Raw genomic sequence first — 13,249 nt, 5'->3', positions numbered from 1 at the left:
CAGGATCTCACTAAGTTGCTGAGGCTGCCCTCAAACTTGTCATCTTCCTCCAGAGTTGCTCTGATTACCACCATGCACCTCTGTGTCCAGCTGAGTTTCTCTTCTTTCTTTGTGTTTTTCCTAAAACTTCTCCTTACAAAGTCTTGCCCCTGCCAGGCCTTGGGTCTGATGAACTGTGTTGGGTGTTAACACCTTTTCTGGAGCAGCCTGCCCTCAATCCTGACTCAACTGTCTTTCACTTCACTTTTGGTTCTCCTACCAACAAGTCCTGCCCCTGGGTCTATGAACCACAGGTAGGAAGGACCATCAGGCTTATTCTTCATTGTTCCACAACATATCACAATGCCTTGTACACAAAATGCATCATGTAAGCATTTGTTGAACGGTCATATGAATAAATGAATGGACAGATTATATATAGGAAAAAGGCTCAGGAGAATTTAACATCTCCAGAAATACATCAGAGTGGATTTTTTCTTTTTTAATTCTAAGCTGTTTGAGAAGAAGTATGGAGTTGGAACTGTGTCTGCATGAAACAAAGACAGCACTATTTAGGGCATTCCTAAATCCAGGTCCAGAAGAACTTTCTTCACCTCAGTGTTTCAGACAAGCTCAGAGCAATAAAGCACCACTCCAACACACTGGACTCAGTTCTTGGAAATCCTGCTGCAATCTTGATCCCATAGCAGTATGAAGAAAGATCCACAGTAGTCATGGAGACAGCTTCTCGTACAGTGATTAACCATGTGACAGTGTCACATGTTTTCAGCACTCACAGCCCTCCATGGAACAGGTGAAGGCAAAAGCCAAGTTAGGTCTCCACCAGCCTGGAGTCATGCCCCTGGGAAGTAAACTCATTTTAGGATGAATTACTCAGAGAGACCATGGGATTTGTTTATTTCATTCACCCTGCTTCCCTCAAATGTATTTTATTCCAGAAGGAAAAGTACCCCTCCAAAACCACCTCCCCACCCCCATGTACACATCGTTTTATTGTATACCAAAGAAAATTACATCCTTCAGGTCTAGGAAAGCTCTGTTATGCTCATTTTGCATATATATTGTACATTACTCAGGGAGCTAGGTGGAGAAGAGGGCTTTGTTGTGCATATTTGTTCTGGCTATTGTTTATGCAGGTCTAACTGAATGAGGGAACAGTGGGTATCATTTCAATTTCTGATGTCAACATCAAATTACTTATTTAATTTCATGCCTGGTGAAGCATTGTATAGCTACACGCAGAATCATTTCACTTCATTTGTTATGCTGTGCTTTCGTGGCGATTGGCTTGCCTTCCAACTGACAGCTTTAATTACGACATGAATTTGATTGCACTGCTGAGGAATTAACATAATGCAACAAAGCATTAAGCACCCTGCCTTATAACCCCTCCCCCACAAGCACAGACAGACACATGAAGGAACACCAACACCAAGATCCTCCGTATGTTAAAGGTCCACTGGAATTCGCTTCAGCATTTGCATGAAGGCACACAAAACCTCAGAACCAGAGGCTGTCCACATTTGCCACTATACTCACCACTTCCTTTTTTTTTTAACTAAGGGAAGAGATTTGTGGCATTATGTTTTTTTTTTTTTTTTTTTTTAAATTTCTGAACCAGGCAAAAAACTTTACCAAAAACCTCTCTTCTATGCTACTTTGCCACAAGTCCAGGACACTGACATTTCTTCCTGTCTTACTCCTTACCCACACCTTTCTTGACTATTCCCTTCAATTATAGCTGGAGAATTTTAACAATGACCTTGTATTTACTGGGACACTACTCCAAAACACCAACAGGACACTCACGATCAAAGTATGGATATTTAAGGAGTTGCCCAGAGGGAGAGGACAGGGTTTGAACGAACACTTATAACAAGGATCACATAACCCAGAGGCTTTGCTATCCAAAGGGCCCAGTAAAGTATATTGGTTAAGTATGTCCAATTAAGTCACCATCTGAAAATACAGCTACAAACATTTGAAACTAATAATTTAATAAATGAGGAAATTACACAAGCACCTCTAAACCACAGGTACCAACATACTATGCTACAAAAATGAAATAAAAACAACATTTTCATAGTTTGAAATGTGCTGTAATTAGTCACTCACTGAAACACATTTAGGAGCTGATGCTGCTTTCTCATGTTATGGGAAGAGGCAGACACTGGAGGGAAGGCCTAGAAAGGTAGAGAGGCAGTGGCACCTACCAAACACACCGCACAGCAATTCTTCAGTGGTCAACTGCACTTTAACTTTCTGCCCTTCCCTCATTTCTAATGAGAAGAGAGGGTTTCCAAATGTCTAGCCTGAAGGCCTTAATTGTGTCCAAATTACACAATAAAAGTGGCCACAGAATCAAGTTTGCATCAAACTGAGACTTGAAAAAGATTTTTTTTTTTAAGAAAGAGAGAGAAGTTTTCTTGTTTTCAAAGCAAATAGTTCTTAGAGTAATGAAATGGGCTTTATTCTTATTTCCTCAATTGGTTTAGAGCTGCCAATTAATTCATATTTCAATGCAGTGGCAGAAATGAGGGCCATGAAGTGGCTGAGGAAAAGCAGGAACATGTGTCATGGCCAGCCTGAGAAGGCAGGGACAGGAGAAAAAGCAGTCAGCTGGCTGTCTGAAACACGACTCTTGGCTCCGTAGAAGTGTTTACCATGGTCATTTCATGTTGCTGGGATTTTTGTTTGCGTGTTTGTTTGGTTACACATTTGACTACTACTCCAGCAACCTCTGTAAATTATCCTCCTGGCTCTCACTACATTGCAAAGCAGAGCTTCCTTAACACCACTCTGTCCGAGGCCCATGCTGCAGTGGGTTGTTGGGACAGTGAGGGAATGCATGGGTAAGACACATTTTCTGGGAGGGAGGAGGGAGAAAGCTGCTGCTGAAATTTACCCTTGCAAGTGGACATTCATTAAACGCTTGTTCTCTCACCGTCCCCAGCCTGCGTATCTGTCACTATGAAGCTCTCAATCTCGTGTACTTAGCATTTGTTTCAATAGCTAAACTACAACAAGGATGTCCCACTTAATTATCCATCTAAAACAGTAGTGTTCCTGTCATTCTAGAGCCCCACAGAGTAGGCTGCTATCCCTACTCTGAGGACAGGACTCAGGGAGAACACTCCACCAGAGGTGAGGATGCGTCTTCTCACACCGGGTTACATTCCTGCAAATCATCAACTGTGTTTAATATCTTGCCTACTCACCTCCACATTGTGCTTTTCGCCCTAGGAAAGTAAAAAGGAGAAGGACAATACCAGTCGTCACATGAACAAGTAATTTCTTGCAAGGGTCACGAAACAGGATCATTTAAAGATTTTCCCGTTGTGTTTCAAAATAATAATAATAATAATAATAATAATAATAATAATAATGCAAGTGAAAAGAACCTAAGAATCTTTTTTTAAAAAAGTTTTAGTTGAAGACTTTTTGTTTGCTGCTAAGGATCAAACTGAGTGCCTCACATGTGCTAGGCAAGTGCTCTACCACTGAGGTACAACCAGGCCCCAAGAACCTAATAATCTTAATCCATATAAATATGCCTGGAGATGAGATGACTAAATCTGACAAAGAGACACAAAATATATTTAACAGGGAACCTCAACCAAAACTGGAGTAACAATTTATAAACAGCATCAGGTGTGGAAATACTAGGTCATTTCCAGTCTTGATCATCCAACCCTCTGTTATTGCCACTTCAAGTCATTAACACCTCTCATGTATGCTCAAAAGCCTCTGGCTTTCCCCCCTGATTTCACTCCTGCTCTCGCCTTCATCTGTTTAATTCTTCATATAAAAGACAAACTAAACATTTTAAAGTAAGAATTTCAACCCCAATCCTTTTAACATTTCCCAGTGGAGTTTTAAATGATACTCTACAGTGGGCAGAAGACACGCCCCACTTCACCATTAACCATGTCCACCTGGAATCTCAGAATGTGACTGTGAAGTCTAAAATTTTATATGTCAACTTGACTACGCCATGGGATACCCAGATATTTGATAAAGCATTATTCTGGGAGGGTTTTTTTGTTGTTTTTGTTTTCCTTTTGTGGTGCTGGGGATTGAACCCAGGGCCTTGTACTTGCGAGGTAAGCATTCACCAACTGAGCTATATCCCCAGCCCTACCCTGGGAGTTTTTAGGTGAGTTAAACATTTAAATCAGTAACTTGAATAAAGCAGATAGCACTCCCCAATATAAGTGGGCCTCCTCCAATCTGAAGACCTGGACAGAACAAAAGGCAGATCCTCCCCCTGAACAAGAGGAAATTCCCCTTGCCTGTCTTGCACTCAGGACACTGTTTCTCCTCTTGCTTTAAGACCCAAAGGAAAACATCAGCAGCTCTCCTGGGTTCAAATCTGCTAGCCTTCAGATTCTGACTCCACCGTCAGTTCTCCTGGGTATCTGGCATGCCAACTATAGATCTAGGGGCTCCTCAGGCTCCATTACTGTGTGAGCCAATTCCTTATAAGAAATCTTTTTCTACTGATTCTGTTCTGATTTGTTTGGTTCCATTTCTCTGGGGAATCCTAACACAGTGATCTTATTTGGATATAGGGTCTTTGGTCTATTTGTAACAAAATTGCTCATTTTGGTTGTATATATGTTCAATTTACTTAAGTTTTTTAATAAGTTCAGTTTTCGAGTTTTGACAACTACAATTAGAAAATTCTATGTAGTTAGAAGCAAAGTCTTCTCTGAATAACTAACTCATCATGAATATTTACATATTCAACTATTGCCCTTAACTTTTTCCCTGGTAACTAATCTAAGTAGGTGACTATTTGCCTGATGTGGACAATCTACCCGAAAGTCCTTATGGCCAATTATTCCCACCTGGTCACATGATTTGGTAATATATAATAAAGAAAAGTCAAGCACAGTTTGTTTTCAGTTTTACCCACGAGTCAAATCTTACAGATATTCTGAAATGTCTTCTTATTCTTTCTGCCCGTCCAATTAAGAAAAAAAAATAAAAAGGTAGAATAATAAGATAGTGTATTAACCTCACTTGAGAGTAAGTCTCAACTGCCAGTGTCTATAAATATTAAAGTGGGTGAAAGACAAAAGAAAACTTTTATTAAAGCTGAAAAATCAGTAGTGGGCATGATAGACTAGCAAGAACAAAATTAACTCTCCTACCTCAAGCAACTAAAAGACAGGGGGAAATGTAGGAAACTAGAGTATATGCAAAAGACAGTGCAAGATAATGATATCAGAGAAAGGAAACAAGATGAACCTTACAGTTTTCTCAATGCCTAGAGAGTTTTCATGCCACAGTATGTGTTGACTAGAGGGTAATACAGGCGAAGCACAGTAGGGTCCCTGAGTGAAAGGACAGAATTGAGAAGCAGGGGAGGCCAAAGAGGCTGGAATTTGCAAACCCAAGGATGAAGGGGGAGAGAGGCACTGCAGAAGGAGAATTGAAACAGCTGCAGAAGATTCACTCCAGCCTGTACTCAAGTACTCACTGGCACCTCTACAGGAGGTAAGGCCAGGGAAACCATCGCCAGACAGGAGCAGGCAGGGAGATCTCCACTCACTCAGTCATCCCCCCAGCATGAGTGAGAAAGACCATTGTAGTACAACTGGTACTACATAAGAGTGCTCAGTACTGGGGAAAGATAACTTTGGACTAAAGGTTGCTCTGGTCCCACACAAGAATATACAAAAAACAAACCACAAAGAAATAAAACTGCTTCCAAGAAACATAACCACATCTCAGAATTCTTTGCAAAATGAAAAACATTTATAGAAATCAGAAATATCCAGTATCCAAAAAAAAATCCATAAAGTCTGTCATTCAATAAAAAATTGTTAGCATGAAGAGAAGCAGAAAGATACATCCCACAATGAGGAGAAAAGAAAAATCCAATAGTAATGAACAAAATTAGTAGCCAAGGACAGCAAAAGCTATAACTCTGGTTCATCTGTTCAAGAAAGTTAAAAACAAACAGACATGGTAAGAAGTGACAAAGGAGATATTTTGAAAAACAATATTACAAAAGCCTGTAGCAGTCTTAGACTAAACTTTCTTGTTCTCTGATGGTCATTAAAGTAATTAATTACTAATTTCCACTGAAGCTAAAAGGGTGATGTCTTTATTTTTTGGTATTTATTGTGTGGGTAGACGATGCCCTGATATCAAAAGAAGTGGCTCTGGCGGCCAGCCTGACAAAGGGTTCCACTTTAACCTGTTTTAGATTGCCATGGGACCTGAGGTAAGACTGCCACCTCAGACCAGCACACGTGCAGGAAAAAGCAGCTAGTGGTCTTGGAATACCTCACTAAATGTCAAGTTAGTTTCCTTCCTTCCTTCCTTCCTTCCTCCCTCCCTCCCTCCCTCCCTCCCTCCCTTCCTCCCCCCCTCCCTCCCTCCCTCCCTTTCTTTCTTTCTTTCTTTCTTTTCCTTTTTAATAATGTTCTTGCAAGAAAATGAATTTTAATAATCAACAAAAAACACTGAACTATAAGTGTTTCACTAACTGGCTTGAACAGTTGACAAGACTGCTACAGCCCTAATTTTATTTTAAATTTTTTTAACTGTGATAAAATAAATATATATGACATAATGTTTGCCGTTTTAACAATGGTGACATCAATTACACTTACAGTGTATGCAACTTTTGCGACTATTTACAAAATGTTTTCATCACCCCAGAAAGAAACTCTAACCATCAAGCAATAGCACCTCATTCTTAGAAACTTCTATTCCACTTTCTGTATCTATAGATTTGCCCATTCAAGATACTTCATGTAAGTGGTATCATACGATAGCTGTCTTTTGGTCAGGCATCTTTTTTACCACAATGTTTTTAGGGATTTTTCATGTTGTATTATGTATCAGTATGTTAATCCTTTCTTATGGCTGGGTATATTGCGTTCTGTGTTTGTTCCACATTTTATTTATCTGTTGATACACAGATTTTTGTTTTGTTTTTGTTTTTTTACCTTCTGGCTATAGTAAACAATGCTGCAATGAACACTGGCTTATGAGTCTGTGAGTTTCTCTTTTCCATTATTTTGGGTATATACCTACAAGCAGAACTGATGGTTCCTATGCTAACTTTATATTTAACTTTTGAGGAACAACTGAGCTGTTTTATACAGTAGATGCACAATATTACATTCTTACTAGCAAGGTAACACTCGTTAATTTTCTTTTTTATTTTCATTTATATCCATTCTAGTAGGTGTAAAGAGATATCTCCTTTCACTTTTGATGTGCATTTCTCTAATGATTAATTATTAAGACCATCTTCTCAGCATTTACTAATGTTTTCAACTTCTTCCCTATTTTTTAATCTGGCTGTCCTTTTATTGTTGAGTTGTAGATTTCTTCACATATTCTGGACATTACTTACCAATTACAGGATCTGCAAATACTTTTCTTATATATAGTATCTTTTCGCTTTCTTGATAATACCCTCTGATGCACCAAGTATTAAACTTTGATGAAATACAATTTATCTATTTCTCTTTGGTTGTCATGCCTTTGGTGTCACATCTAAGAATCATCTGCCAAATCCAAGTTTGTGGAGATTTATCACTGAGTTTTCTTCCAAAACTTTCATGGTTTATGCACTTATGTTTGGGAAACATCCATTTTGAGTTTATTTTTGTTCATGGTGTGAAGTAGGGTTCCAAACTCATCCTTTTTGAGGTGGAAATCCAACTGTCCCAACAGCATCTTTTGAAGAAAAAAAATTCTTCCCCCATTGAACATACTTTGTATTCGATATTGTTTAGATATGAGGGGTCTCCCAAAAGCTCATGTGAGAGACAATGCAAAAAAGTTTAGAGTGAAACGACTGAGTTATGAGACCCTTAACCTAATCAGTTTATAAATTCACTGGGTGATAAGTGTAGACAGGTATTATGCAGCTGGAAAAGGTGGGTCATCAGGGTCATGCTTTTGGGGCATACATTTAGTCCCTGGTGAGTGAAGCTTAGTCCCTCTCTCTCCAATTACTGATTGTCATGTCCTGGGCTGCTTTCCTCTGCCATACTCTTCCACCACGATACTCCCTCACCTTGGGCACAGACGAATGGAATTGGCCATCTATGGATTGAGACCTCTAAAACCATGAGCCAAATAAATGTTTCCTCCCCTAAAACTGTCCAGGTATTTGGGTCACAGCAGGGAGCAGGGGCAAAGCTAAAACAGTAATCTTCAAATCAGTTCAGTTGACCTTAGAAGTATAGGTTCATATTCAAACTCTCAGCTGTATTCCATATAAACTGTATGTATGTGCATTTGTACATGAGCATGTGTATGTTTGGGGTGGCAGTGCCTCACTGTCTTGATTACCATAGCTTTGTAGTAAGTTTTGAAGTTGGGACGTGCGTGTCCTCTAACTTTGTCCTTTTAAAATATTATACTGGTTTTTCAGGAGCTCAAACCATTACATATGCATTTGAGAATCTGCTTTTCTAATTTTGCAAAAAAAAAAAAAAAATTAGAATTCTGATGGGGATTATGCTGACTTTGTAAACAGATGACAGTAGTGTTGACACCTTAATACTATTCATTCTCCCTGTTCACGAATATTGACAGTCTTCTGCAAATTTCTTTTGAGCTAATGGCAAGTGAGGTCAGAGCAACCAGTCAAGAGTTCTCAATGACAGTGCTTTTGTTTCCTGAGTTGACATGGTTTTCATTTTTCCAATCTATGAAGAAAATCTGACCAAGAAACCTCAGAATGATTCTAGGTCAATAAGATCTCACATTAAAAGCATAATGAAATCTCAGAAGAAAAGTACTATTGTTAACAACTTAGGTTTGGGGATTATGATATATACTTATATCACAAAGTTAATGAAACCTAAGAACACACACAAACATATTCTTACTCCAAGAAATACTCATATTCATAGCAAAAGACTGAGTTTGTACTCTATCTAAATGACATTATACCACATTAGAACAGGGGAGTAATTAACTATAACCAACTTATTTGAAATGCTATGAAAATAAATATACTTTGTTTAATTCACTTAATTCTTCTAAGAAGTCAACATTTCATACACCAAATTTCACCCTAGACATCACAGATTTTCCTGAGACATGTAGCAAAGTGGCTGTGTCTTGGGCTTATCTTCCCTACATAGTATAATCACAGGGAATAGACCCAGCAGTTTCAGTGGTCTGCAAGCTTTTACACTAGTGAATCTCCTCTTAGTAAAAAGGTTTTGAGCACACATTTCTACGATGCACATGTTTAAAAATTATATATCAACTATTCCTGCTTATTACAATGAATATTAGTAAAGTTTAACTTCTTTTCTTTCATAAAAAATAAGCATTAATATTTTTACCTGTAATGTGATGGATAGTTTTGCACACTGTAATTAAACCACTGCTTTAGAGCAGACAGGAAAAAACAAGACTAGAGGTGTAGAATTTTCCTCCTCACTCCACGTAATACCTATTGCTCCTTCTTAACATTCAGGCATTCTGAATAGCTATCTTTTTCTTTCATCATATTTCCTTAACCTGCTAATGTTGCCTATGTTGATATCAATGATAAAAATTTCTCTCCACTTGAGCCTTTGTACAATCAAGTTTCCATGTCTTGTTTTCAGAAGCAAACATGGGCAAAGAATGGTGATATGTGACCTGTAAGGGCAGAAGGCAAGGGAGTCCAAAGAGGGACAGATGGTTCTCAGGAAAAACAGAGGGGAACCAGCCCTGAAGGTGGACAGGAAGCCAGAGAAGGGTCAATGCCAGATCTAGCAGGCTGATGGGCACCTCCAGTGGGACAGTTTATTCTCACAAGGTCCCACAGAAATTCATCATTAAATGTAATTCCTTCTCTCAGCAAATAAGTAGCCACTTCTAACAGGAAAGAAATGACAATAAGGGACTGTTACTGACTTCCTAGGAAAAGAAATTACAAAAGATCCCTAGCTAAACGATGCCGTCTCCTAGTTATGAACCTGCCTTGACCACTTCATTTGTCAGTAACAAAGTTATTATTTATGAATAATAAAATTGTTACTACTTCTCTTTGTAATCTGCTTTATTTAACGTAGTATTCTAAGGGAGTATTTTCCCATCTACTTTATAATTTGTTAACACACATTTTAGGTCGAACTACGTTGAGCATAACACCGACAAGGTTTAAACAGGTGTGATGCCTGGGCACGTGACATGATCTACAAGGGAGGGGGCGCGCCACAAAGTGAGCTGGAAGCAGGAGTGTGAGCTGTGGCGGTTTCCACTTACGTCACTGAGCCTTTCCCGGGAGCTGCTCCGGTGGAAGCCCTTGGATTCTCCACTTGCACTCTCGCTGTCACTGTCTCTGCAGCTGTTCTGCCCTGGCTTGAGCTAAAGAAAAAAGAGTGAAAAGGCAAGAGTCAGAGGCGTCCTCACACCAAGGTTTCTTAGCTCTGGATTTTCAGGCCTGTTGAGAGTGAACAACTTCAAGTTTGGATCTTAACATTCGCTTCGGTTTCTGAACACGGCACAGCTAGGCACCAGGGGCAGGCAGGGCGGCAGGGAGTTGGATAGGCAAAACATTTACCATGGATATCTCTGTGGACAAAGAACCAACAGTCCTTACACACACATCCCAAAGGCTTGGCCTGGGCCATGAACTGAGAAGTAATCTCTCAGAATTCTTTTTCTATTCCAATGTCAATCTTTTTTTATATAATAAAAAGACCAAAACATGGAATAAACAAAAGTTAGATTCCAGCAACTGTGATTTCCCACTTTATTTCTTCTGTTTTATTCCCCAAAAAACAAAAAAAAACAGGGCAATAAACAAGGTTCCTCTTCCCAGGAGGAAGGCAGTGAGACGCTGCTGGCCTTGTTTAGAAACTCATCCTGCAGGGTTATTGAAACGTCAGCAGTGAGATGGGTACTCACTCAACAGATACCTACTCAGTGCCCCCACTGGGATGGGACCAAGTGCTGGAGATACAGTGCTGGACAAGAGAATTAAAAAAGGAGAAATCTCTGACCTTATAAAGTTTATATTATAGGGCTTTCCATACTCTTAGCCAGCTCTGACTTTGACTACCAGGCTCTGGTTTTCCTTTGAAAAAGGAATGAACACAGAGAATTGATAACCATTGATGCACCTGAAACCACACATGGAACACACACATGGAACATTAGTCTACGATGCCATCACCAATCCCATGTTCAGTGACACCAAGCAACGGGACATACGTTTACCAGATACGGCCCCTTTACCATATCTTCATTCTAGCAAGATGAAAATAAATAAAAATATACAAGGAAATAGTTACTAAACGGAAATCAAAAAAGTACCTGGTAACTTCAGAAAAGTGATTGTGTTTGAAGCCCTGGATTTTAAAAAGGGGATAGGGCTAATGTGGGTGACAGGAAAGGGAAAGACAACCTTTTTGTGGTCTTAGGCAAAAGAAGCATCATGGCAGGAAAGGACCAGGAGTCTCATCTGAAAAAAGGCCCCCTTTAGAAGAAAAAAGGGAAAAACAGGAGAGTATGATGAGAACATGGAAAGTCTCCGAACACACACTCAGTTTTTCTAGATAAGATGGAAATTTAAACAGCAGAACAGACAACAGGTAGCAAACTTTTGCCTACAGGTTTCCAAGTGACTCTGAAGCCAAGGGTGAAAATGGTGCCCAGATGAAAGGAGAAAGAGTCTGAATGAACATCTGTTGTACCTTTTACAAGCCTTTACAGCTATAATCCAACTTCCCCATATCCCACAATACAGCATTCTTTTTCACTTTGAACCTCTCTATAAATTCATTTTATCACTTTCTTCAAAAATCCCTTCCTCCAGGAAGTCCTCTATAACGGAGTACATAAAACTAAGCTGATTTTACTTTCTATTCCCCTAAGCCCCTAAATGCTTAATTTCTTCTAGGCTAATGTTAAACTCACTAATTCTAAATTAATTTAAGTGTAAGACATAAGCTTTTTCTTTTTCTTTTTTTTTTTTTTTTTTGGGGGGGGGGAGATGCTGGGGATCGAACCCAGGGCCTTGTGCTTGCAAGGCAAGCACTCTACTGACTGAGCTATCTTCCCAGCCCCCCCTTTTTCTTTTTTTAACATTTATTTTTTATTTGTAGGTGGACAAATGTTTTTACTGTTGTTCTATTTAGTTCTACATGACAGCAGACTGCCTTTTGATTCACTGTACATGAATGGAATACAACTTTTCGTTTCTCTGGTTGTACATGATGTAGAGTCACACCATTCATGTACATAGGGTACTCATGTCTGTCTCATTCCACCATCTTTCCTTCCTCCCGTCCCCTCATTTCCCTCTACATAATCCAACATTCCTCCATTCTTCCCTTACCCTCCCCACCCCTATCATGTATCAGCATCCACTTATCAGAGAAAACATTTGGCCTTTGTTTTTTTGGGATTGGCTTATTTCACTTAGCATGATATTCTCCAACTCCATTCATTTACCCACAAATGCCATAATTTTATTCTTCTTTATGGCTGAGTAAATATTGCATTGCATACATATAACACAGTTCTTTATCCATTCATCTACTAAAGGGCATATAGGTATTATGAACTGAGCTGCTATAAACACTGATGTGTCCGGGTCACTGGAGTATGCTGATTTTAAGTTCTTTAGGTATTATTCTATTTTTATATGGTGCTGAGGATCAAACCCAGGGCCTCACATGTGCTAGGCAAGCACTCTACCACTGAAGCCACAACCCAGTCCCAGCTTTTTCTTATTACTATGGAATGAAAGGACATACTATTGTCTTTTCAAATTTTCACCTTTATAAATATATAATATAGGGGGTACTTTTCTAAAATAAACATCACCTTCACTCCACCTGAAATTCCCTGTCCATTCCTACCCTGGGCTTTTCCACACCAGATCCCCTTTGTGTGGAATGTTCACCCACACCTACTCTATGCTTCTGAGGTCAAGTTGTTTTTAAAAGTTCAGATCTTCTCTACTATGGTCTTTGAAGAACTCTCTCCTTCTATATTCATTTTTTAAAATATGACTTCAACCTTCAGCTAGCATATCATCCTTCAATAAATACCTCTGATAATTATATTCTCCAGTCCAAAAAATCCTCACTGATATAATATAGTTAAACTGATAATAAAAAATCCATATGTGCAGTAGGATCCCTAATTCATAGGTAATACCAAGAGCTCTCGTTTTGAATAAGGCAGACAGAACTATCCGCAGGGTACAGATGAAGAAATAGAGCAAGCGCTGTGTTCAACATTAGGCGGAATCAAGAACTAG

General features: G+C 39.2%; 1 protein-coding gene across 12 annotated transcripts in view; it reads right to left on the bottom strand.

The window, feature by feature from the left end:
* The window catches only part of AUTS2 (activator of transcription and developmental regulator AUTS2), a 1,098,554-nt gene that overhangs the window by 545,193 nt on the left and 540,112 nt on the right, over window positions 1-13,249 (bottom strand). For all 12 annotated transcript variants that reach the window (XM_079120201.1, XM_079120204.1, XM_079120194.1 and 9 more), the window contains exon 3: window positions 10,243-10,344. In XM_079120201.1, the coding sequence (XP_078976327.1) occupies window positions 10,243-10,344 (102 nt within the window). The remainder of the gene's footprint in view (window positions 1-10,242; window positions 10,345-13,249) is intronic.

The sequence above is a fragment of the Sciurus vulgaris genome (assembly GCF_902686455.1).
Source record: "Sciurus vulgaris genome assembly, chromosome: 18".
NCBI lineage: Eukaryota > Metazoa > Chordata > Mammalia > Rodentia > Sciuridae > Sciurus > Sciurus vulgaris.
Note: the sequence above shows the minus strand (reverse complement) of the source record. Positions and strands in the feature narration are given on the sequence as shown.